Source organism: Corapipo altera, unplaced genomic scaffold, assembly GCF_003945725.1.
Source record: "Corapipo altera isolate COAL_440 unplaced genomic scaffold, ASM394572v1 61411, whole genome shotgun sequence".
Classification (NCBI taxonomy): Eukaryota; Metazoa; Chordata; class Aves; order Passeriformes; family Pipridae; genus Corapipo; species Corapipo altera.
Window position 1 is genome coordinate 19,861,187 of NW_020884875.1, and position 26,705 is coordinate 19,887,891.

The window sequence follows — 26,705 nt, forward strand, 5'->3', positions numbered from 1 at the left end:
TGGTTTTATTTTTGCCTTTAATCGTTATTTGTAGTACCAAGTCTGGGAGCAGAGGGCTCCACAGCAAGAGTTTTTCCAACTTGAAATTACCATTTTTAATGATGGAAGAAAGGACGAATCTTCATGAATGCATCCTTGAATGCCTGACAGCACTGTAGGTCTTCTCCAAGGAGGCCTATTGCAGCCTGTTTGTCACTTGGCTAGAGTAGGAGTGTCTTTGTACAAGGCTTGTTTTCATTTGGAATCCAAACACACTGTCTAGTAACTCTCCTAGTTCTCCCAGTATTTCTGTTGCACCGAATGCACTAAACTGTCCGTGTTTTGTTTCAACTTGCAAGAAATTTTGAGAAAGGTATTTTAACTATTAACTGTAAAAATAAGTTAAGGACTACAAATTGGATAAATTCTGTACGAATAGAAAACACACAGGTTAATTATGCTCAGTGACTGGGTTTCTCTCAATAGTTATATCAAGTCGTCTGATGTTTAGGACTAGTGGGGCTGCATCAGTATTTGAATGAATCAGTTACCTAGAGTCTCCTTGGAAATCTACTTTTCAATGGGACATTGTTTTAATCTGCAGATGTATTAGGTTTTTGCAGACACGCTTCTTGAAATTAAGTCTACAGTAGTATATAAGCTTGCTGCTTATCTCCCAACAAACATGTGCCAGAAAGCCCTGCAGAGCCCTTGTAGCACATAATTATCACCATTGGAAGAGTCCTGGAGCCACAAAGGAGAAAGGGAGCATATTGTGTTAGCTCTACTTCTTCCACCCTTTTGAGAGCTTTCTCTGTCAATTTTCCTGTTTATTTCTCTTCAGACTGCACAGAAGGATTGTAGGAGCTCCTTGATGGTATTTTATTCATACTCTCTTAAATTTTCAATGTGGGAAGTGGCAGCTGTGCATTAGGCATCTGTATAATGAGAGCTGAAGAAATTCTGCCTGTCTCAAAAATACAAGCATATGTCAAAGGACTTCTGATCTGTGGGTTAGTGATAAGAATTGTTACTACGATATGGAACCATCACTTTCAAGAGAGACTAGTATTATGTTAGCAGTAAAATTTAATTATTGCATCCTATGCTGTGTGTTTTGGAAGTGGTATGCGAAGGTAAATGGACAGCTTAATTGTCCCATTACACTGAAAAACGCTCGTCACTGTAACGCAAATCCATTTCAATGAAGCATGTCACAGACTGTTTTACATTGCTCCTGAGATGCAGTTTCTTGGTGTATTCATTTGAATTTCACTCTGTCAGTAAAAACTGTTGCCAGTGGTTATTTCAAGCTAGGTTTATGGGAGAATAAAAGAATAAAATCTGACCAACTTTCTTCACACGTATCTTATGCTGCCTTAATATTCTGATTATGAAAAGTAAAGATGAAAATATAGTTAGTGCACATATTTGTGTGTGTTACATTTTAAGAAAGAGTTATTAATACATTTTACCAAGAAAAAGCAGTCATTTAAGAACTTACGCTCCATTCTTTCAAAAGTTACTTTTAAATTTTACTTTTCATTTTGTGTGTGTGTGTGTTAGGGAATACCTGGTAAGCATTCTTGAAAATCAGGCCAGTTTCTATGTGGCTAAGCAGTACAATTAATCCTTTTTTTTTGGATCCTTTAAGAAATACCTTTGCTTGATCGTGCATTTAGAGTGTGCTCAGTTTTGTTGCATTCAGCCAGTATTAACTTTTTCTTGTGTTGTTGCATTACCCACTCTACTGATTGAAAAATCTCAGTAATGATTTCCTAATTTTTTTTTCTCAGAATAAGATCTAATCCGGCCATCCTAGTTGACAGTAGAATTACAATAATTCTGTGGGTGGGACATATAAGGACATAAAATCAGTGGAAAATAGGACAGAAATTGTAGTTCAGAACACTTAGCTTTACTGTCTTTTTTGATACAATCGTCATCCATTCTTTTTCACTGAAAAAATAGAAAGTGAAATCTGAAAGAGTTGTGGCTTTCATTTTAGAATCAACTGCAAACATACCTCTTCTTTAAACATGGGACAGGACTGTTAGGAATGGGCAAAAGATTGTCATCTGCGTTTTTATGAAGTTAAAGTAGATGTATGCATATTTATTTTTTTTAATATTACCTTCTGATTGGTATCTTTCTTGTACAACCTGAAGGTTTGAGCTAATATGCACCACCCCCCAAAAAAACGAACAAACAAAACCCAAACCAACCATATGGAACCCCACTGAAATTGACAAGATATTTTTGTTAGATAGGTGTATGTGGCTCTGATGACCTCCCTACCTGTGCTGTGTGTGTCATTTGATGCTGGCACATCTGTAAAGGCAGATGGTACCTATACAGAAAGGGAGTGCTGTGTTAGTAGTGCCTACACACCACTGCGGAGAGGGGCAGAGCAGAAACCTTTGAAGGTCTCTAAAGTTCGTACTTTCGATTGCAGCATTAGCACAACTGTGGTCATGATGGCAGTATCTTGTGTCCACTATATTATCTTAATTTCTGCTTTTCTCTGTGGAGTTCGTACTGTTCCAATTGCTCTGAATTTTAGCATCTGTCCCTAGCACGATACAGTCATTTCCTTCCATAAGGAAGCTAAGTCTGGCAATAAATTCTGTACCTGCCACCTAGTTTGTATCTGTGGCTATCAGACACAATGCCGACATCTTTAAATTCTTTACTCTCTCGTTCTAGGTAGCTTGTTCAAGGTCTTCAGGGGGATGTGTGAAAATCGAGATTGAATGGGAAGCCTGCAGGTTAAACTAGAGGCACTGGTTATTTTCTGTAAGACTTTTTGAAATAGCAGTTTCACTAACTTTGGGCGTGTGAGGCATGTGTATTCTTTTATCTGATAGAAGGAAAGAGAAATTTCAGACTAAATGCTGTTTGTTTAATACAGTGTTAGGGCTGCTGGCAACATTGGCAAGGACACTCAGTTCCTTTCCAAATGGGTATATATTTTCACCTTGCCTGTCCTTTGATACTCAGTTTTAAGTGGAATTACTCAGGCTGCATTCTAATATGCTTTTACCACTGATAAGTTTTCACTGTTTCTTGAACACATCATTAGCATCTGCTTTGCTGTACTGTTGATGTGATATGTGTTTATCTCAAAAGATTATGTTACTTTAACTTAACCAAAACTGTTCAGATGCATTTTATCCTCTGATGTTGGGAGTAGCTATAAAATTCAATTATGGAAGAAAAATCCATATTCCCTGGAGAATGTAGAGGAAAGATTTAAGACACCAACATGGATTCAAGACCTTAATAGTGTTAGAAGGCTCCTAAGTTTTCCTCTTTTCTCTCAGCTACCTCTTTTTAGTCTCTTTGGATGTTCTTATAAATTGTTTCCTGCTTGCTATGACATTTTTCTAGCTTACTTGAAATACCATTTTGGAAAAACTTCACATTTTCTTGAAAAATATCTTGACTGTCTCACCCACTCTGGAGTACTCACAAGTTTCCTCTGGAATGCCAGGTTGTCTTGTGTGCCACATGTGACCAAATGAACAGAAAGGTTTCTGTTTAGGAATTACTGTTAGGCTAAATTAATTCCTCGAGCTCTTTAATGTTATGTTTTGACCACTCAAATGATATTCAGATATGAGGACATTAAATGAGAAAGTATGTACCCTTCTCTCATATTTTCTTAAAGATGCCCCATCACCACAATAACAATCAATTTCTTATAAGTAGGCGTTACAAGAAATTAGAGTAATTTTGTGTGGATTTATGATGGTGAAGAAGCAGAAGAGTTGATTATCTCAATTAAAAAAGAAAAATCCATCAGGTCCAAAATTTCCGCGTCTTATTTGGACTGAGACTTAGCAAGAAGTGCTGATGAAAGCACGATGGAAAAAGCAGAATTCCCACCTTTTGTTGTAACTGAGAAGGTGCAAGCAAATTGTCAGCTTGTGTCCTCTACCTAACACTCTGTATAAATATTGCCAAAATTTCACCTCCCAGGAACCACATGATTAATTCAAAAATCCTTTATTCTCACTTCAAGCTGTTGCTGGTGAAGTGGGTTTTATAACAGTGTTTCAAATTACTAATGCTCTACCAGTGCTCTAAGCCTTTGCTTCTGGTTTCTTAAATTAGCAGCACCAATGCAATTGGGAACTAACAAAAATCATCTTAAATAAATAAATGGAGAGAGTGGGGGGCAGGGGGCAAAAAGGGGCAAAGTGTCTTTTTGGAATCACCTTTTAGTCGTGAATATTTTAATTCAAATTTAGGATGCAGCTGGCCAGTATGATGTGGGGGAAAGTGCAAGTTGTGGTAGTTTGGTAGATGCACTGAGGGCAATGTAAGGCTCTTCTGCTTTGGGTATTCCTCAACATGTAATTACTTGGCTAGTTGCATGTGATGCTTAATTGATTTGTTTCACCAGTGATGAATATGTTTTCCTAAAAAAGCAGGAGCAGATGAAGCTCCCTCTCTTTGACTTGCATTTTCCTGTTTCTGTGTACACAAAGGGATGATGTCTCTTCTCTCAGTCCTGTATGACTTCTCCAGAAGTAGATTTGTTGTTGACCTTCATCAGCACTTGGTTCTTCAGGTATTTACTTGTTGCTGTAGGTCTTTACTAGTTAATAGAACTAATAGGCCTGGAAAATGAACTAATGGCATTGTCAGGACAGGTGCATTCATAGCATAATCCTCAATGCAAACGTATTCTGAGTTACTGGGGAGATAATATGTCATCTTCAGCTTCTGCATTATCTTGTAAGTGAACCTCTGGCAGGTATGTGAGAGGTCACTGCAGTCTCTCTAAGAGCTCTGTATTTCCAGGTAGGATGGAGAATGATCTGAGCATTACCAAGAAGCTAAGGACAGAGATAAATAATTTGTATTTGCAAAGAAATATTTAGTAGTCATGATAATTAATATAATTAATATTAAATATTAGTCTGGCCAGAGCAATTCCAAAGGGATTTTTTATAGATATAGGAAGGTGTGATTTATTCTCCTCTCTGCAAACAGTAGAAAAGTATTATTTTGGGGGAGGGAAGAAGGGGGGGCAGTGGTGAATATTCCCTTCACTACAATCAAGAGACCATAATGATCAACAGACTAATAAGTTGCTGGCTTGTCGTTCTAGTGAGACAAGTCTCTTCCATATGTTTTTTATCATGGACCATAGGTACTGATTCTTATAAGGTACTGAATCATATAGCTGATAGAAGGAAGTGTAAGAGAAAAGCTTTGTACTAGGAAGTTTTCCAGTCATTTAACCATAAACTTTTAGGTTTTGTATATAAAACAGCATACGTTGTATTACTGTCCATATAATTAGTCACAGCTTGATGCTGTGACCACTTCCCTGGGGAGCCTGTTCCAGTGCCCAACCACCCTCTGGGTGAAGAACCTTTTCCTAATATCCAAACTAAATCTCCCCTGACACAACTTCAGACCATTCCCACAGATCTTGTCACTGCTTGCCAGAGAGATCAGTGTCTGACCCTCTGCTTCCCCTCACAAGGAAGTTGTAGACTGTGATTATGTTTCCCCTCAGTCGCCTCTTCTCCAAGTTGAACAGACCCAGTGCCCTCAGTTATACAGCTTCCTCTCAAGGCCCTTCACTTTGTTGCCCTCCTTGCATCGTGTTTCCTACTAACCTCTCCTATCATGGTGTTCCACTCCCCTTTCTACCCTCCTCAGCAACTCTGGATTGGTATATGAGGTTGTTGCCATGTTTGATTATTGGGTCTAGTGCTTGTTCAAAAATGATTGCTCTGCTCATACTGATTGAACTTTAAACCTATAGTCATTTCCTGTCAGAAGTGTGCCAAGTTTGGATCTGTTCTACGATCAGGTGCCTCCAGTTTAAGGTGATGAAGCAGGCAGGGATTGAATGCAGTAGCACTACAGAAAGTAAAAGTAAAGGTAGCTGAACACCAAGCCATAAGACAGCTGCTGTCGTAACAGGTGCAGTTCTGACACTCTTTGAGAGCAGAATGAGTCCCAAGGCTGAAAGCATTGCTTAGTTTGAGGCACAAACACAAGTGATTACTGAGCCACATTTATTTATTTGCCCATATTCTGAAATGACCTCTACAGACATCTGGAATAGATCAAAACATTGGTTTTTGCTGATACAGTGATGCAAGGCATGACTTTCTAAACTGGCAAGTGACCTTCTAAACTGGAAGGTGGATAGTGCTCAGATGTTCTTGTTACTAGATGTCATAAGCCAAGATTTCTTTTGAGGAAGTAATGACATTTTTATCAATAGGAGGATGAACGCTTTGCTTTTCTAGTGACAGAGCCATTGGAACTAAATTCAGCTCCTCAGTGTCAGTGTCCCATTAAGCCAATGGTACTACTCAGATTTTGGTTACACCCCAGGGCACCAGCCATAGCAGCGGGTCTCCTTGTTCTACTCATCAAATTCTTCTTCTGTTTACATCATATAGACCCTAGAAAGAGAAAGCTGTTTTCACTCTGGTGAAGCTCTGTTCATGTTTGAATACAGTGGTTATGAAATAGGTGGGCTTTCAATGCAGGAAAAAGTGACCATGTTGTGTTGTCACTGCAGCCAGAATATTCTCTCTCTCTTTTTTTTTTTTTTTTTTGTTTTTAAATAATAAAAATGTTACATTTCCATTAAAATTTAATTTTAGGGTAAGATGGTGAAAGGGATGGGGGGTGCTATGGACCTGGTATCCAGTGCACAGACCAAAGTCGTTGTCACCATGGAACACTCAGCCAAGGTAAGGCTCTGCCACTTCTTTCTAAATGAGTGTTTTGTGCTATACCAAAAAAAAAAAAAAAAAAAAAAAAAGTGGAAAAAAAGAGACATTAATTCTGCTTCTTTGTGAGATTTGATAGTTTTGCTGTTAGTTATTATGGTGGTGCAACTGAGGCTAGGTTAGGATGGTTCCTTTCTTCTTGTAAGTGAATCATTCACCATGCAGAAAAAAATGAAATATTAACTTGGTGTTTAAAAGGTGCACACATTTTTTTAGCTACTTCATGCAAGTTTAATGGGGGTGGCAATTGCCAAAGCTAAAGTAGATGCTGCCCTACTCTTTACCTCAGAGTAATCTGAAAAATGAGGTTCCCCGTGGCTAAATACTTGTTATGATGGAAAGGTATTTACCTTTGAATTACCAGTCAAATTGGTACCGACAGCTTAATAGAACAGATCTTTTTGATGAGATGCAGGCTGCCTTACATCATTATGTGTTAGTGGTTAATTGAGAGACTTCTCTGTGGGTGCAGTGCTATAGACATAAGCAGTCCCCCACAAAAGATCGTAGGAAGCTCTTCATATGAATCTTCTAACATGGGACTGTGTAAAATACGAGAAAAATGTACTGAAAGACAAAAATCTCTATACTGAATGTTTAAAAATGCACTTCTTGTTTAATTTCTGGGTTTCTGGTATTCCAAATTTGTTGTATGTCTGCAACAAAAATTAATGTGTATTGTTCAAAATAATATCCTTGTCAGAATGCATAAAGGCAATCATAAGGAATTTGCATGGTAAGCTATAGCAAATACGTAAATATGAAAGTAAATATATTAGCAGCTGTGTGATTTTTAATGAGATTTGAAGAATTAATTTTCACTTAAAAAAAAAAATTGCAAAATGTAGTAGTTTCAGAGTTTATACTAAGCACATTGTCAGTGACAAGCCTGAGTTTAACCCAACAGTTTTCATGCTGATACGCATAAATTAGTAAATGAAATTAAAAAGTAAATTCATTCTTATGACTTGCATCACTATCCCAGAGCCTCCCAAAAACTACATATGTAGTTATCCATTTGTTCATACACACACTTCAGGTGTTAATGTGATCTCAATAAATATTTATGCTAAATTTCTACTTACTGTGGAATTTGGTTAAGGCTCAGAGTCCAGGAACGGTGTAAGTATTCAAGCCAGTTTTTTCTATTTAGAGACACTATTGCTGAAATATTTTTTCAAAACAGTGTTTGAAAATTGTTTGCTGGGTTTTTTTCTCTGTGAGAGTACTGAAACCTGAAAAAATGAAAGCTTAGATAGCTTCGCTGTTATGAACGGTCCAGTCATAGAATCATTTATTTTTGCATACATATACCTACTTTGGGCACTAATGTGCATGCTGTGCCTCCTATGCACTTCAGGAGAGCCAGTTACAAGCTTTCATAAATTATTTCTTCTGCTTTTGTGAGAATGCATTGTCAAACTAAACTCTATGCATTATTTTTATTTTATTCTTTTTTAAAAACGGCACTCTTTCGTTTCCTAGTATGTTTTTGGGGTCTTCATACTAATGCCTCTTGTTTCCTCAAAAGTTAAGATGATGAAAAATAGAAATCTCATGTTTAGAAATCAAAAACTGGTGTTAAAGTTTTGAGGTGCTCTTTTTTTTTCTTTAAAAGACAAGCAAATATAACTCCCATGAGGCCAGTTCTGGAAGTCAGAAGCCTTTGGGTGTGACTGCTTTTTAATTTTTTACACTGAAGATCTTCTTGCAAACTTATTGCATCTGAATCTACGTATCAGAGGAGCAGTGTTTCATCCTGCTTAAAGCCCAGTGTACTATTGAATGAAAGAAATGTCTGCATGTACTGAGACACACTCTTTTGTCTGCTGGCTTTTGAGTAAAAGGCACAATTCTGTCATCTTACTCTCCAAATGAATACGAAATCTAGCATCAGATGCCAAAATTTGCTGTATATCAACAGCAGTCAAGATTTGATGTATGAAAATACAGTGGAAAACATAGAATATACTCAGTACCTTCAGTGGAAATGTTCAAGAGTTGCTGCAATAGGTAGTTCTTGGGCACAGTTTTTTCTTGTGAATGATCTTTCAATCCTTATCAAGTTTTTTTGTATAATAGTAATGGCTTGTTAAACATTAAATTTTTCCGAGAGTTTAATAGCCCTTCTCTTTTTAGTACAGACACTGCAGTTTTTAACATAGAAATAGTCTGAGTCCTTGCAGCACAAGCAAAACATAATTTACAGTTAATTATGAGGATAAAACTAGTATCTGTCTTAACACTCAAATACTCAGAGAATTTTCCTCTTTTTAAATTCTGATATGTAGTATGTTACAAATACAAATAAATACACTCAGTCCCAAATTAACTACATTTTTAATTACCTAAACTTGTACGTGTATTGAAAAACAAAAGATACAGAAGCTGGATGAGAGAATATGGAATGAGATTTGTAGAAGACTCTTCAGCTTAAGAAACACTATTGAGGAGGGGTAACGAAGAAATATACAAAATAATGAGGGCACAGGGAAGGTGGATGCAGAAGGGCTTGTCACTGCCTTATAAAAGAAGTAGGGATACCTAACTGAAATTAGCAGCCTGCATGGTTGAAACAAGAACAAACACTTTTCACAGCAGCTAACGAAGTTGTGGATGATCAATAGAACGATATAAGATCTCAAATAATTAAGCCTGTAAGAAAGGGACTAAACTGCTTTATGAGGTTGAGTTCATCAAGGACAAATAGCATTGCCCAGAAGCAGTCTCTGCATCAGAAAATCTGTGTGTCACAGCATATCAGAAACCAGGAGGGCATATCTGTAGAAGGGTGTTCCAATTTTTGCTCCATATGCTTAGGCCACTGTGAGACACTTGGGAAATGAACCTGAAACCTAATTCATTAGCTTCTTTTTTTAATTTATTTTTTGCTAAACTACCTCTTTGTTTATAACCATGAATAAAAAAAATAATAGAATAGAAGGGTGTTATTTAATGTCTAGACAGCGACTATGCATCTGTGTCTGATCTGCTAAATACTGCCTGAGAGAATTAAAAGTCAAGTTCTTACCCCCATACCATCATTGACATGTTTTGCAAAACATAGTAAAGTAAGGCTGGTAATTGTTCCATTTTGTGAAGAGTTTTCTACACTATTCAGAAAAATAGAATGGAAACTGTTTGAAAGCACTTGATTTGGACATGACTGAAACATGGAGCACTGAACTGAAATCTCCTTTCTCAAACTGTGTTGTGCAAGATTAAGGACATTTTGGTTCTTCAGCAACAGAATTTTTTTACTTAAAGCAGACTGGAACACCTTAAGGCTTTATATATCTACACAACAGTCTTTTCCTTTATCTGAACAAGTCCTGTATAAATTCAGATGGTAGAAAAGCATTCCATTCAGATTGCTATTCTTACATCCTACCTGATGGATGTCTTCCAAAAGTCACAGAATTGTTTTGGTTGGAAAAGGCCTCTAAGATCATTGAATCCAGCCTTTGAAAAGATCAGGAAATGCATGTCATCTTCAGTACCAACTGGTAATAAGATATTCTTCAGCTCAAGTGTTAAGAAGCTCAAATGTATCAGTTATCAGTTATCAGTTATCATTCAAGCTGCCACCTCTGGAAGTCCATGCATTTAAATCTCAGTTAGGTCCCAGAAAGAGACACTTCATTTCACAGGGCTGAAAAGTGTATCTGATATGTTACTGAAGATTTATGAATAGCACAGATTAGTCTTGGCTCTTAGGCAAAGTGCATAAGAATGTCCTCAAGATGGACAGGATATAAGTAGGTCAATTGAAAGTAACTAGAATGAAGAAATAGTTCTTCACAGAAAAAAGATATATTCAAAAGCATATAGATTGCTTATCTTCTTTTCACTTGGGAGTCAAACTGGCTGCAGGGTGGTTCCTGAGTTTATATTAAGCCTTAAGGCAAGGTGGTAATGGTAAATTTTTTGAGTATTGCATTTAGATGGTTAAATGAGACATGTTACACTCTGAGAGTTCTGAACTGAAAATTGATATTCAGTGTAACTGAAAATTGATAATTAGAGAAAAAAATAAAAGGATGGGATAATGGGAGAAATGTGCACTTAATGGTACCTCTGTAAAACACAAATACTGATGAAAAATGTAGCAATCTATTTTTTTTATATCCATTCAGAGCTCTTGAAGCCTACATTAATTTAGTAGGTTCTAAAGCCATTTGTGAACTCTTACTAAAAGAAGGGAGAAAAAAAGGAAATTTATAAAAGATGAGGAGATCACCCCCAAAAACCCACCACCCAAACCTTACCTGTCCAGCTTCATATCAGAAGCTATGTCTTCTCATGAGGTAATATTTTTCTCAGGATTTAGATTAGCTGGCATTTGATGCCCCTGAAAAGAAAATGCTTTTAAGTAAATCATGTTTTCTATACATACATTATTTTCTACTATGTGCTAATTTGTCTAAAACAGAGATAATGTAACTTCAGCCAACACTTGAGGATGAGCATATTGCACTCATCTCTCAGTCTGCTTTTGGACTTTCCTGGAGAGATAGAGGGAATGGAAATTCAGTGTGGGTAAAGAAACTGTATTTACTATTTGCAAAGCATAACTTTGCGTTTGAGCCCTGGGGGGTTGAGATGCCTCTGTATATGGCTGGTTCTGCACATATTGTTTGTGATAAAGTATAAGACAGAGAAATATGTTTCCCATAATGTTGTTCCCTAATTTTTTTCTTTCATGTGTCATCGGTGAGGTCCCATGTATTTCTCGTCCTCACATTGCAGCAGGAAGGGCAGATTATTAAGCAGCAGTATGCAGAACTTCTAAACTTAGGAGTCCACTCAGTGGTACAGTAAGATTCTTATTGGTCATCTTCCTTTATGTAGGATTTAAGTAATAACTGTCCCAAATTGCCAGAGATGTAGTCTACCATAGAAGTGAATTCGAAGGTGTTCTGAATATATTGAATGTTTCAATAACACAGAATGACTACAGCTGTGATTTTCGTGTATGTATTTGAATTCTGAGTAAGCTGTGTTGTTTTTGAAAATTTTTGTTTGTCTCTATATTATTAAACACAGGGCAATGTCCATAAAATCTTGGAAAAATGCAGCTTGCCACTTACTGGGAAACAATGTGTTGACCGCATCATTACAGAGAAGGTAAAGTACTTTTCTTGAATCCTTGCTAACAAATTCCTCCTCCATCTGAAATGAAAGTAGTAAAGCTTAGTAAAAATTAAGATTATATTTAGTATCTGTTGCCACTGGAGGGAAAAGACTCCCTTGGAGCTCAGGTCCAAAGGTTTTGGGGCTCATATTTTTCTTTTTAAAGCTATGACATGTTGCATGCTGAAATGTACCCTTAGACACTTTCAGAACAAAGATACCGTGTATGACAGGCATGAAAAGTGTGTATCTCTTTATTTTTCCCAAAGTATTCCTGAAAATTTGCTGTGAGATGCAAATCTTAAAGTACAGCTGTAATCACAGCTTCGGGTTTTTTGGTTGTTTTATTATTTTTGTGTGTGTGTGGGGAGGTGTTTTGGTTTTTGGTTTTTTGGTTTGTTTTTTTTTCTTCCTGGGGGGGTTTTGTTTGTTTGGGTTTTTTTTTTTGTTTATTTGTTTGTTTGCTTGTGGGGTTTTTTTGTGGGATTTTTGTTTGTTTTTTGGAGTTTTTTGTGGGGTTTTTTTCTTTTCTTTTGTTTTTGGTTTGGGGTTTTTTTGTGGTTTGTTTTTTTTTTAATTATTATTTATTTTATTATTATTATTATTGTTTGTTTGTTTGTTTTCCCCCAGCAGAGCACATATAAATTAAACAATTGGCATATTTCTCGGTGTGTACTACAGACTGTTTCAGATATACCTATAGCTGTAGCAGAGCTTTAAGTCTTCTGTTCTTACTTGATTCCGTTAGTGAAGCAATTTATTCTCCTGTGCAAGTATATATGAGCATCTGATATTGCTGCTTCTCAAAGTACATTAGTGGATCTTTTCAGCAAAGATTAAATGACTTAAGGTTTTTACTGTAATCATACTCCTTTTACTATCAGTGTTTACATTTTTAAGGACTTAGAGTAGTCCCTCTGTGAGCCATCTATCATGCCAAGTAGAATGCATCAAAGGTGCTGTTGTAGAATTTGCTTTCTCCAGTGGTATATCGCTACATTTAAAGGATTTTTCTTCACAAAGTAAGGAAAAATAAATTAAAATGTGGAAGTTTTTTCCAGTCCTCTACTCACTGGCCACATTCAAATGTAAGGTACAAAGAAAATGAGAGGGAACAAAAACTGATAGAAAATAAACAATAAGCAAAATTTCTCTTAAGATTCATCACTTACCAGATCTTGTGGCTTTATTGAGAGATGACACAAATGTACAACAGCATTTAGATAATGTTGCAAATTCTGTTACCGCAGTAGCATCCTAGTGTGCATGTTCCTTTATGCCCAGCTTCTCTTTTAAGACTTAGAGGAGCTGTCATTTTTTAGTCCCATAAAGTGGTCTCATGTGCCCAGAGGACAGCTAGTCTTCAGTACAGTTCTGTGATGAGCTTAAGACTGAACTTTTATTTCAAGTTCAATTTTCACTGGTCTTTTGGTACTGAACTTTTATTTTTAAGGAAAATTACTTTAAACCTCATGGTTTCCCTGGCAACTAGCTTGCAACCTGTGTATCTCCCTCTGGTAGGCAGTATTAAAGTGCGCATTGTTTTACAGGTGTTTTTATGTGATGTGCTTGTAAGTCTCAGAATTGAATTGCATATCTTACGAAGACATCAGGAACTTTGCTCATTCAGCCACTTCCACCCAGGCTTTCTGTTGAACATACAGCAAGAAATGTTGTTCATTGCTAGCTTCTGAAAATACTAGCATTTGCACTGGGTGTGCAGTAACTGTAGGAGAAACTTACAGTGAGACAAAGGTGATCTGTACTCTCTACGGGCCTTAAAATTAAATAAAAAAATGAGGGAGATGTTGACTTTTTCTGTTTCTTTCATGGTCTCTTGCTGGGCATTGTCTTGCAGCAAAGAACGTTTCAGCCCTTTCCTTTGAACTTCCCATTCTTACCAGACGGGAGTGGCAGGCATGGTCCTCATTTCCTGCAGGAATAAACAGTTGTACATTTGTCCCACAAAACTAACACATATAGTATTTTAAATTTTTTCAGATTCAAAAAAATGTAGCAGAAATCTTTATTGATCAGTCAGGAAAGTGAAACCAATTGATAGTGGCATCTTTTGTTACTGAGGGAATGCTAACTGCTTCAGCACACTGTTTTGTACAATATTACCATTTACATCCCTGTTTGCTGCTTTCGTAATAAAAAAAATAATTGTGTGCTTTTTGATCTTGGTAGGCGGTGTTTGATGTGGACAAGAAGAAGGGGTTGACTCTCATAGAAATCTGGGAAGGACTGACAGTGGATGATATCAAGAAAAGCACTGGCTGTGACTTTGCAGTAAGTAATTTTACAAACCCATATAGTTAGTCTGGAGTCAAAACAAATATTCTCCACCAATGTTCATCACATGAAGACTTGTAGATGAAGTAAGTTTCTTCTTTATAGGTGAGGACTGAATAGATTGCCTGTGGGATTTACAATAAAAACGTAATTTAAGGCTAATCTAGTGTGATTATGTCAGAAGCATCAGAAGCATCAGAAGCTAGGAAAACCAGGAGAGATGGAGAAATGACTAAAAGGACAAGTGGAAAGGAAACTTTTATGCTTTGAAGAGGGAGGTGATCATTTTGGAGAAGTGGATGAATATTTATTTTTCCACTGTATAAGTCAGTTTACCTAAGTGTGTGTTGCTAAGTTTCCATGCTGTCTTTAGGTGGAGTTGTAAGTCTTCTCAACAGGAGTGACATGTGTCCACTTTATGTTAGTAGTGCCAGTCAATGAACTGTTCTGCCATTGATATCTTTGCTTTGTCTCTCCCTTTGTCTTCTATGAATGGAACTTATGCTCTGCATTAATCCAGAAAGCCCCTGCCTTTTGACATTTATTCTTGTCTCATTTACAAACACAAAAATGGGTTATTAATGGAAAGCTGTAGCACACTAGGGTGTAACTGAATGCATGTATGGTTGATAATATAGTTTCTTCATGGCCTTCCCCTGCATGAACATCACAAATTTTTTTCTTTTGTTTTGTGAAGTCTTTTGGGGCAGTTCAGCCCTCCTTTGGCAAAGACAGCAAGTATGACTATGCAAATGCTACTGTAAAAATAGTTGGGGAAAATTTAGTAGTGAAACAAAGTACTCTTCTTCTATGCAGAGTTTCATGGCAAAGCAATAGAACATAACTGAAAGACTACAGAGCATTCAGTATGTGAAAGGGTTTCTTAATAAGGCTTTGAGCCTACTGTTGGTAGTAAGTAAAACTTTCAGAGCAATGAGCCTGTGAAATTCCATTCATTTCCTGTGTCCATAAGAGAGCATTTCTGATAGCTAAATATGATAGTGTATGTTTTTCTTTAGAAAATTTTAAATAAAGAGCTATTCACTGCTGAAAATAGCTTAATTTATCTGAGAAAAAAATTTGGATTAAAGACAATTGGTCTGCAACTGCAGAGTGCAGAAAGCTGCTACAGAATCACTTTGGTAGGTTACTAATTTTCCAGGTAAAGTCATTATTATTTTTTAATTTAAAGTGGAAGCAAACTTCCATATTCAGCAATTCTGTGTGCAAAAGAAATTATTCAGCTTCTGACTTTGATCTAGGAAAAAAATTATCAATTTTTTAAAACTTTGATAATGTCAGGACATCTTTTTCTTGCACTGATCAATCTGTCAAACAGCTACCATCTAAAATTAAAAATGGACTTTGTAGGTTTGTAACTATTGCAATCAGTCACTTTGTTTTGTTTTTTTGTATTTAATTTGGGGAGTAACTTCATAATGAATTTGAAAGCATGATGTTTAGTAAGCATTTGCATAGATGTAAACTACAGGAAAGGAACTCTGTTTTCAGAACACAGTAGCCCTTATTTTTTCAGTACCTGCTTGTTTGGAAGGATCTGGGGTTTTTTTTTTGTTCAGGTGACCAATATATATGTGTTCAATTAAATGTGTTTTTCCCAAAGTAAAGGCCAGAAGCCTGTGCTCAAGGCAATGAGGACAAAAGCAACCAAAAAATTCAGAGAGAAAAGTGAGAAGCGTAAAATGATGGCCTATGAGGTAAAGCTTTGCAGCAGGTGTGATAGGGCAAGACTGTTGGGTCCAAAGAAAAGAGTAGCACCACCCACCTTGCTGCTTTTCTGGAAGTGTTACGAAGGAGTGGTATAAATTTCAAATACTTAATGTAGCCTGAATTTAGCAGTTGATGAGAAGTATTGGAGCAATCCACTGTCTGGGTCACTGGGATATGTCTTACTAGGATCGGTAAGGGACACTTCACAGGCACGGTTTCCTTGTTGTCCAGAGAGCACAGTCTGCTCCACAAGGCTGCCGTAGTCAGGCACGAAATTGTGAGTTGCACTAAAGCACCTGTGGGCACGAAAAATATAGATGCTGCTTGGCTTATGCATTTGCAGGTACTTTCCTTGAAAGCAGGTGGCTTGCATAAATGCTTTCAAAGTAAGGCATGTTTGTAAAGTGTGTACCTCTGCCAAAGTATGCATAGGAGTTCAGTGTGACATACGGGTGAGTCATTACAAAAGTACTTGAAATCTCTACAGCACTGCAGGTGGAAAGCATGAACCGCTGATTTGTTTGTTAAACTTGTGGCATGGAAGCACACTAGCTCACTCTTTCCTTCCTTCCTTCCTTCCTTCCTTCATTCTTTCCTTCCTCCCTCCTTCCCTCCTTCCCTCCCTCCCTCCCTCCCTTTTTTTGTCACCCCTACTCTAAAGCACGTTTCCAGACCACAGTGTCCAAGTCCTTCTCTCATTGAAATCCTTACCAAATCTGTTGAAATCTTTGACAGCAAGACTGGGTTACTGTTGTATAATATTGGACCCTTGATGGCCCAGTTTTCATCTATACCAAACAACGGTGTGTCCTTCACTTAGTTTTGAAGCTCAGAAAATAAAGTTTTGAGCATTGTGATAGGCATTTATTCAGAAATCAGCATTCTTGGTCCTTTATTCCACGTTTCAAGACTCTGCCTCAGGCTTTCTTGCAACAGTAGGTCTTGTGCTTGTGATTATTTATATTCACTGAATGAGACATCTTGGTTTTATATGGGTGACAGGAGCTTTAGTGATACTGTATTGCCACAGTAAAAGCAGGATCATATTTGCCTAGTTTGAAACAGAACTAATTGAGGAAAAATGAAGAGTTCACTTCTTTTTCTAGCAGCTTTTTTCAGTGGATGCAGTGAGTGATCTGAACTAAAACAAATATCTCTGTAGGTGCACTAGAAATGAGATTTTAAGGGGTTGCTGTAGCTTTGTATATAACTACCTCACCCCATGCAGACTACTCCTATTTGCAGAGGAGAACTTCATAGTCTACATGGCCTTATTTGTGTCACATTTGACTATACAGTCCCATTTTCACAACCTGCTTACTTGGAAAAACATCTTCTAAAGAACATTTGCAACAACAAAATGTCAAAGGAAACATGATTTAAACTTTACAATCTTCATTATAGACTGGCTCATATAAACCATGAACAATTCACCCTCAATTTTACTGTGAAGACAAAATGTTGGCTTATCTTGTATGCTTAAATCAGATTTACTGTAGCCTAGCATGTAGATCACCTTGGCAGGCAATTGTTTGGGCTTGTACTGGCTTATACCATTGATGAAACCATGACAGGACATACTTTTGCAGATGTGTTTCATTATAAAAACAATCAGGATAAGTCTAAAATCTCCCCCCTCTCCCCACCTTCTTTTTTTCTTAAGGTAAAACATCAGTTTTACAAAATGTTCTTGAAAGATAGTGTGGAGAATAGGAAAAACATCTCTCAAGGCAGATGCTTAAATAGAAATGTTTAAAAAGAATGTTTAAAAATAAATTATTTATGTTTAAAAAGAAGGTGACTGTCCAATTGAGTACAAAATGGTACAGGATATTGGTTTTATTTTCTGGAATTACATTTTCCTTTGAGAAACATTTTCTTTTGAGGCTGTTGCAGGATTGACTTGATTTTTAAATGAATGTTGTGTTTTTGTGACTTTTGTATCATATATACATATATATATATATGATGATGGAATTTTCTGATTTTATCTGAAATTAAATACAAAATAGGAGTTAATAAGAAAAGCAACTTTTATTAATTTAATGAGGTAAGCAACTTTTAACAAATATGCTAACTTTTTTTTTAGGGTCTCTTTTTACATTTGGATCAATAACTTGCTTTTGCACACTGGTCAAAGTTACCAACTTATTAAGACTCAGCATTATTCAGAATCAGGCCCTGAAAGAACACTTGCTACATAGAAAAACAATTAAATGAGCACAGAGCTGTTTGTGTAGCTGAAAAGTATAGTTAGGGTTTGGAAATCAGAGAGCCAACAGTCAATTCCCTTTTGAATTGCAGGGAATCTGTGAGGCTCTGTCTTCTTACCAGTTCAAAGGCCATATACTGGGCTGCCCAGGCAAACTTCTCCCCGTACACCTGTTCAACATAAGCAAAGTATTTTGAAGCTTCCAAGATAAGATGTTCTTCCCATAGGTGAAATAATAATGAGAATGTTGCTTAGGAGGTGCTGTAAGAAAGTATCCACTTTGTGCACTATGAAACAGTCTACATTAAGGACCTTCAGTCCTTACCAAATGCTGTGCTCTTAGCACAGCGTGACACTGAATTGACTGCAGTACCAGGATTTAAAGCAGTGGACTCGGGAGGCTTTCTGCATTGAGTACTCCCTGTTTTCTAAGCACAAACTTGTGTTACACTTGCATTTTTCTGCTTATTTAGTCACGTGTTTATGTAGAGCAAACAATTTGGGTCTAATTTGGATCCAGTTCTGAGTGGTGCTGAGCTCTTGTCACCTCCATTACCTTCAGCAGGCATTGTGACGCATCACACTCATGGGCCCCAGACCCTTTCTGAAGTAGAGTGTGATACACACAAATGACAGCTGTTAGCATCAGATGGGCAGATATTACATTTAATGTAATATGCTCCTCAGATGTGAAACACTTGATGTTTTGATGGCACCGAAATCTGCAACATTAGAAGAAGAGTAATTTCCTCCAGTAGTTGCCTTTTGTCATTTGCAGAATACAGTTCTTGGTGGTTCTATCTTCATCCTCCAGCTTTTACCTTTACCTCAATGGAACCATCCCTGGTGGAGACAGAAATAGGCCTAAATTACGCAAGGCACATCAGAGCTTGCACTCTGAAACATTGAAACATTTCTGGAACTAACCCAGGAATGCTGATGCACTCAGGGAGTTTCTCTTCTACACTTGTACCTATTAGATCTCTTTATTATCCTAGTTGACACACAACTTTGAAAAAATCAATGAATGGTTGCCATCCATTGAAAACATTTCATTAGCATTTGATACGTAAACATGTTCTTCATGAACTAAGCTTTCCTCAGTGGCTACTCTCATAAGGTAATAAATGATGACACATACTGGCTGGAGGAAAGATAACAGAAATAACTGGTACAGAAAATACAACCCTGTACTTCTAAAGGAGAGAGGCTTTAATGCTTGAAAAGGCCCTTATATATCATTCTTTCATGAGTTAGTGTCATTAGTACTTTTAACTGAAAAAGATGGGTTAAGGAGGCAGAAGGATGCAGTAGGTGAGGTTTCCATGGGACACATTAATCAACTAGGAGACAGATTGTCCGTGGAACTGTTTTTCATCCTGAACAAGTAAGATCACATGAGTTATTTTTGCTCTTCATCCTGGGGTACCTATTTAAATAGGGCTGGGAACAGGAGATAATTAAAGGGGCTTGGATCTTCTGTAGAGACCTATTCGTCACAGTATTTCTGTAGACCTGCAGTCAGAGTTCCACCAAATGTTAACCACTCATACTCTGAAAGGTCTTTTCTGTGTTGTTCCTATTTACACATTCTTTCCTTCTCCAGCTTCCTGTTCAGGCTTACTGTGTTTTATTCTTGGTTTTCTGTACATTTATAGTATCAATAACTGATTTTTTGAGTATAGGAAATTAAAAGATTAGAATACATAAATGTGTCCTCACACAAAAATTAATGTGAATGGAAAAAGGCAAGTTTTTTAAAAAAAGTAAAATTAAAATTATTATACTATACAATCATCAATCAAATAAAATTGAATGTGAATGGAAGAAGGAAAATTTTTCAAAATAGGAACAATTAGAAGTATTCTACTATATTATCATCAAGCATTGTCCATCTGCATTGAACTCTCCTACTGCTGTTCATGGCATTGAAAGCCACGTAAGACTCTGCCGGAGGCAAGTACGGGTTCAACTGCCCAGGTTTAATCTGCTTGCGTTTTTACATCAGTAACTCATCTCAAAATAAATGAAGTTGGGAGGCTAGATGCTGATACCACACATCAGTTGTATTCTTGCATCAGAAAATTTAGTTATGGGAGTGTTTATCTCTGAAATACTGGTCTTCAATGGTACATAGTTGGTAGAGGTGGAGGTGAATGGTGGGTTGTGCTGGTACATCTTATCTGTGTGCCAACTGCTGTGTTTCTTTCCCTCCTTTCTGCCAGGTTTCGCCGAAATTAATACCAATGAGGCAGATTTAAATGCGAAATACAGACTGGGCTTAACTTCTCAGAAGGCTTGTTTCCAAATGGGAGAAATCGGTGACTGTTTTGCAGTTCTACTTTTTTTTTTTCCTTTTCTTGTTTTTTAAGGGCTTTGTAAGTAGTTTCCAGATAGTTAAGCTCAGGCTTTGACTATAAGCCTAAATTGTATTCTGCTTTCATAACAATACCAATTTTAATGGAAGGGTGAATATATTCCCTAATTTTTGAATCCTATTATACTAAAATGTTAATGATGATTGTAAAAAAAAAAAGCCTTGTAGTCTGTCTGCCAAATACTACGTTTTTTACACAGAATTAGAAGATAACCATGCAAAACTTGTGATTGCCTCTGCATATCCTGATGTCTGTTGCTCTGGAACTGCAGCACTTGTCCATTCTCCTATGAAGGTGTGGGGGGTTTTTTCTGGAGTCATCTATAACAAGTGTACATATCTGTAGAGAGACATTGGGAATATGAACTTTCCTTTTCCTGAGCCTTTTAATCAGTCTGTGATAAAACTATTTACACTGGTGGAAATAACTGGGACCTAAATGTATCTACTGCTTCCATGGTGTGCGTCTTTTGGTATTAGGAAGCCTACACTTCCCAAAGTCCAACTGTGACCCTTTATATTTCGATCATACAAACTAGAATGGGGCTGATGTGAAGGAGGAAGATTAAAAAGGCTCCATCCCCATGCAGACAACTGGTAGCTGCACAATTTCCCACATTAACTACTCTTACTCTCCAGATATAATGTTTCTCCCCAGATACCAGTCAAAGGCAAATGAATATTGTTTCTGGAGAGAGGTCTATCCTTCGGTGTTACACAGAGAAACAGGGGAAGAGAAGGTTGTGGACACCTTGAAGATTCTTAAGAAGGGAATATGGATAGTTAAGAATAAAAGCATTAAATCTGCACCACTTCCCAATCAAGGCATCAGAAAAATCTATAGAATTTGTAACTCAAACTTATAATAACTAGAATAAATGCCATAAGACAATCAAAATGAAAAGACATTATCTCAGAGTGTTTCTGCTGTTTGGTGAAGGGTTTTTTTCCCCTGTTGTTAATTACAAAATTATTTTGATATTTTGTTATTTTTGCAAATAGGTGACATGACAGCATTGAATCTCATATACCAAATCAGCACAATATGTCTTTATTATACAGAGCATGAACTGACTGGAAATCAACATTTACTAAAATATAGTGTTTTCTCCGAGCATAATGGTTTCTGTCATTTCTGTCATTTGTATAAGTAGGAGCACTTAAAACACTTCAGTTAAAATAGTTCCTGATATAATGTTTGACATCAGGACTGGAGCATATTAAGTGACTGAAAAGCATGTAAAATGTAGATACACGAAGTGTACATAATGCCTATCATACATGTAATAAGCATGATATAGAAGGTCATTCTAACACTGGGTGAATGAGGGATTCACCATAATCCATGTGAGTTGTGGAAGGAATATAAAACAGGTCTCGGGAATCAGATAGGAAAATCTTACGACATTTAGCTCCTGTACTAACCTTTGTACTGTTTTATTTCCATTCTAAAATAAGAAATCCTTCTTTTTCATGGAACAGCTACAGAATTTGCCTTGACCCACACACAGGTTTTATAGCAGTAAAACTGTTTTGATTGGAGATACTATTTTGTATAGTTGCACTTACCCTAAACAATTCTTTGACAAATTCTTGTTAATACAGTAACAGATTCTCCTTCATCCTAGAAAGAAATAAACAAAATGCCTTTGTAAACACCATTATGCCAGTACAAAAATGCTCCAGTAGTATAAGCTGTATGACTTGAACTTGTGGCTCCTAACGGGCGGTAGGCTCTTGAACAGCCTGAACCTGTAGGAAAGACTGATGCTGAGCCCATGGGAAAGACTTATGTTGTATAAAGACTAGTGCTAATGTCATGATTAACATATACCAGTGATTTGGTCAATAGGTAATTTGCATTGAAGACTTGAACCTACATTTATCAGAGTGCTCCAGTATTCCTTAACCCAGCATGTGAATTTTCATGTTTTCTCTATTTAGATGTATTCCCTGTGTTACTCATTCCAAACAAGTTATTTTCTTAAAAGTTTGGCCATTTCTGTTGCTATAGAGGTGGACTGAAGTTCTACTTACAGAGGTTTTACAGATTAAAAATCTGTATGTAATAAAACCTGACTATTTTAGCTCGGTATAAACAGTTTTTCTCTTGGGTAGAGCAGCCCAGAGGCCTCTTCCCCAATCCATACAGACAGTTCAGTGACAATTCTGACCCTTGTGGTGCTGTACACAGCAAAAGGTGCCTGTCCTTTCCTTCAGGGTCAGAGATGGGTGAAGAGCTACTCTGAGGGGATAGGTATCATCCCTGAAGGGGATTTCATTCCTCTTCACTCAGAGTTCTCATAGACAGTACTCAGAATGGATGCTGGTTTTCGGGGAGGAGTATAAAAACTATTATACAGGGGAAGGGAGTTACTATTAACTTCTCCAAAAGGAAAAAAATAACCCAACAAAAAAAACCCCAAAAAACCAAAGAACACGAACATTTAAATAGATGTGAACAAGTTCTTTAAGAAATCTATACATGAAATGTTGATCTGTTGCTACGTGAGTTGTAGGACTGATTAGTTAATTATAGCGAACATTTGCTTACGTTTGTGAAGTACAGGAGAAGTGTCTGAGGGCAGGATCAGGTGTACTCTGCTTCTGCCATAGAACTATGCTTTGCTGGCACACGCACAGAAGCCATTGTTATCGTTAACATATGGCTATATGGTAATGTCTGGGAGTTTAATACCTTGGTTTCTGAATCAAAGAATTAGGAGCCAAGAACTCCTGATTTTCAGCTTTTCTGGTTCTCCACTTACTGCCTTGTGGAATGTCTACTGTGTTCTCTGCCTCGTCTCCTGTTGCTGGAAAAGGGGATGTTTTTCTTCCTACCTCACAGGGATGTTGTGAGGTATAAGAAGCTAAGATCTGTGCAAGAGATTATCTTTTCCTCTTCAACTTGGGGATCACACTTGATCAAGAGTGTGCAAGAGTACTTGTAGACTGTCGAACATGCTGTACATTTGAGCTCTGTGTCTTATTTGTATCACTGTTAATGCAAGAGAGAAGAAGTATATGGTGCTGAAAATTGGGGATAAAAGGAGAACAGGCTCTCTCCATATATAGCAGCAATGCTGTAGCAACAGGAAACAAGGTACAGATGTCACACAGGAATTTTTTTATCTTGAGGACAATAGACATGGTAGAATATTGGTATTGTTATGAAAATGTCATCTGTCCGCACAAGCTAATTGTGACAAGCTCTGAATCCACTTTTTCAACTCACTTGTCAAACAGGATTAGAAATAAAAGCACTCCTAAGCATTTCCCTCTCTGTGGACGCAGGTGTGGTTCATAGGTAAGGTATACTCTGAGCAGTAGTTGCAATGATTGGTGTTGCAGGGATGAAGGTTTATTGTGACATCACTGAAATCATTCCCTGCTTGACAGCACTTCATGAGACAAGTTGATACTCTTTGTCCTGAAGAAGATGATGATTCTACTGTATTATCACATTGGACTTATTTTTATTGATTTTCTTCCATGAAAATGCAAAAAAAAAGAAAAAGGAAATATTCTAGAAAATGTAGTTGTACTGTAAACTCTGCAAGTTAAACATCAAAGTCCTTCTTGTATTTGCAAAACAATCAATAAAGTAAAGATGTAAAATCTCAGGTTTTGTCTATTGTTACCATTTCTCGTGGTGTTCTATTCTGCTATTAGGAGCAGTAAGAGGTTAGCTCATGTTCACATCAGCATGTCACACCTCAGCACATGCCAAAGCATCAAGGTCTTGGTTGAATGTGGATGGGTTTGATAAACAGAAATAATGAAGCTCGAAACTCAGCTAACAGCTGGATTCTCCACGTTCTCTCTTCTGGCTGATGCATCTGTTGGGTCAATCTCAAGCATAATTATCACATTCATTTTCAAAATGACTTGTTTTTCAATCAAGGTAAATAATGGACTGCATATGTAGTCCTTAGAGAAGTGATTTTTTTTACCTTTTGATTAAAACTGCTGTAGAACTGATCGCATTTGAGATGTTAATCATTGATGTTAGCGTGTGGCTGCTCTCTGAAAATGGTACTAGATGACACATGAAGACAAATTCCATTAACTACCTAGTGGATAATAAAGTACATGATTGCAAAGGGATGAAAATGCTTGTCTGTGGATAGTGGGCTTATCCTTCCAGACCTGTCATAAGGTCATGAGTAAATATGTCATAGAATCATTTTCTCTTCAGTATCATCAGAGAACAGGTTAATAAATGTGAAGAAAAATGTTTAGTGTCATAAAAAAACCCTGATGATTTGCTCTGAAATGAAACACCTCAGTAATTCATATGTGTGGTCAAAATCCAACAGTCTCTCACCCGTGTGAAGGGGGCTACAAGGTAAGTGCCAAAACCGCTGAGATGATACACCAGTCTTGCAGCTCTGAAGTCCAATCACACAAATATGGAAGGTTAAGTTTTCCTCTGACAGGATGAGCAATTTGTTTACAGGCATATCTGAGCAGTTTTGTGGTATCTTGTGTAAGTTCTGTTGTTGTCTATTGTGCTGGTTTGGGCCATGATAGAGTTAATTTTCTTCACAGTAGCTCGTATGGGGCTGTGCTTTGCATTTGTGCTAAACACAGTGTTGCTAACATGGGGATATCTCCCTTATTGCTGAGTAGTGATTGCACAGAGACAAGGCCTTTTCTACTCCTCATCCCGCACCACCCATGAGGAAGTTTGAGGGTCACAAGTACCTGGGAGACAACACAACAAGGACATAATTTCTGTGGTGCACAGCAGTACTCTGAGCCCCTCTTCTCCCCATATCCATCTGCTGCTGTACACCAGAGGTCAGCTCTGGATACACCTACACCACAGGATGTGTGGCAGCTTTTAAGGGAAGAACTTCAGAAATGCCAGGGTGGGGAAGAAATTAGTTTTCTGTATGTATTTACATAACATCAGATTTTAAGGCTCCAGGAAAAGTTAAAAGTAACTATTGTGATTGTGTTGTGAAAACTTGCTGAGCCTCGTTCACATGTATATGTACATATTTAGAAGAAGTGCGAGCATGGAAGAAGTCCATACCACTTCGGCACAGTACAAAGTGGGATTTTTCCTTTTAAGATTAGATTACCTAAATGAATCAAATTCTCTTGCAGGTGCCTGTGTCAGTTACTTTGTTTGGATAAGTTCCTAAATATTCCCTTTGATTCTGTTGCTGAAAAGTACATAAAAGGAAGTGAAATCTGTAAGTGCAGGAGAAATGTTTCAAAATGAGCAGGGATTGCATCCAGGAGGAGAATTAGTTTGCATAAACTGAACAAAATCAATGTGAAAACCAAACTTATCTATTACACCCAAAAACCAAAGGCAAACTACAGAAGCAGCATCTTAATACTACCTGAAGTATATATTAATTCTAGGACAATTTTAATCTCTTCTGTCTAGGCAGTGAGTGAATAAAGACTATGAATTGGATCTGATGCCCATATCCTGCAAAATCGTGCTTCCCTCGCCCCTTTGGAAAATCTGACTGTATGAGCAATTAACACTTTCACTCAGATTTGTCCAAAAATAAGGCAAGCTGTGCAAAGCTATTACTGACAAAGCTGTCTTGTCCAATAAATATTCTTAAAAATACAAACTTCAAAGCTATAGTAAGACACACTGGCATTCCAGTCATTTCTGTCTACTTCCTTTTTGGATTTGTTCCAATAAAACCCTGCACCAGTAAAAGCACCTGTGCTTTTCTCTTTCTGGCACTGTGATAATCCTAAAAGAGTAGCTCCCTCTGCCCAAGGCAGAGTACCCAAATTTCACCGGTTTTCCTGCTTGCCTGGGCTCATTCTTGTTTGAAGGAGTGCAAGTAGAAGTGTGTGTTTGTTCCACTGAGCCAGTGGGGGAAGCAAGACCAGAGGAGCAGAGTGGACAGCATGGGCAGAGATGGTGCTGGGGAATGGTCTTACAGAGCTACTGCTGAGCATCAGCACCTCTGGTTTGCTGGCCTGTTTCTAATACACTGCTACTCATGCATCTCCTGCCAGAAAAAAAAATTAAAATACATAGATGCATGATATGTTCTTCTCTTTGTTTTTCATTTTGTTTAGTCTTGGAGATCACGTGGAGGCTCTGTTTGAAAAATTAAAATAATGAACTCCTGTGAAGTGGATGCATCTGAGCAAAGAGCTGGAGGTTTGGCTACCCAAGCCCTGGGCGTTCTCCTGCTTGCAATGCCCACTGGGGCAAGGAGGA

The 26,705-nt window shown here is 37.4% G+C and overlaps 1 protein-coding gene across 1 annotated transcript in view; it reads left to right on the plus strand.

Annotated features, from left to right (window-relative positions):
* Positions 1–24,120, plus strand: part of OXCT1 (3-oxoacid CoA-transferase 1) — an 88,981-nt gene extending 64,861 nt beyond the window's left edge. The window contains exons 14-17 of the mRNA XM_027634689.1: positions 6,621–6,710; positions 11,796–11,876; positions 14,073–14,174; positions 20,346–24,120. Coding sequence (XP_027490490.1) covers positions 6,621–6,710; positions 11,796–11,876; positions 14,073–14,174; positions 20,346–20,381 — 309 coding nt within the window. The 3' untranslated portion in view covers positions 20,382–24,120. The remainder of the gene's footprint in view (positions 1–6,620; positions 6,711–11,795; positions 11,877–14,072; positions 14,175–20,345) is intronic.
* Positions 24,121–26,705: the final 2,585 nt, after the last annotated feature.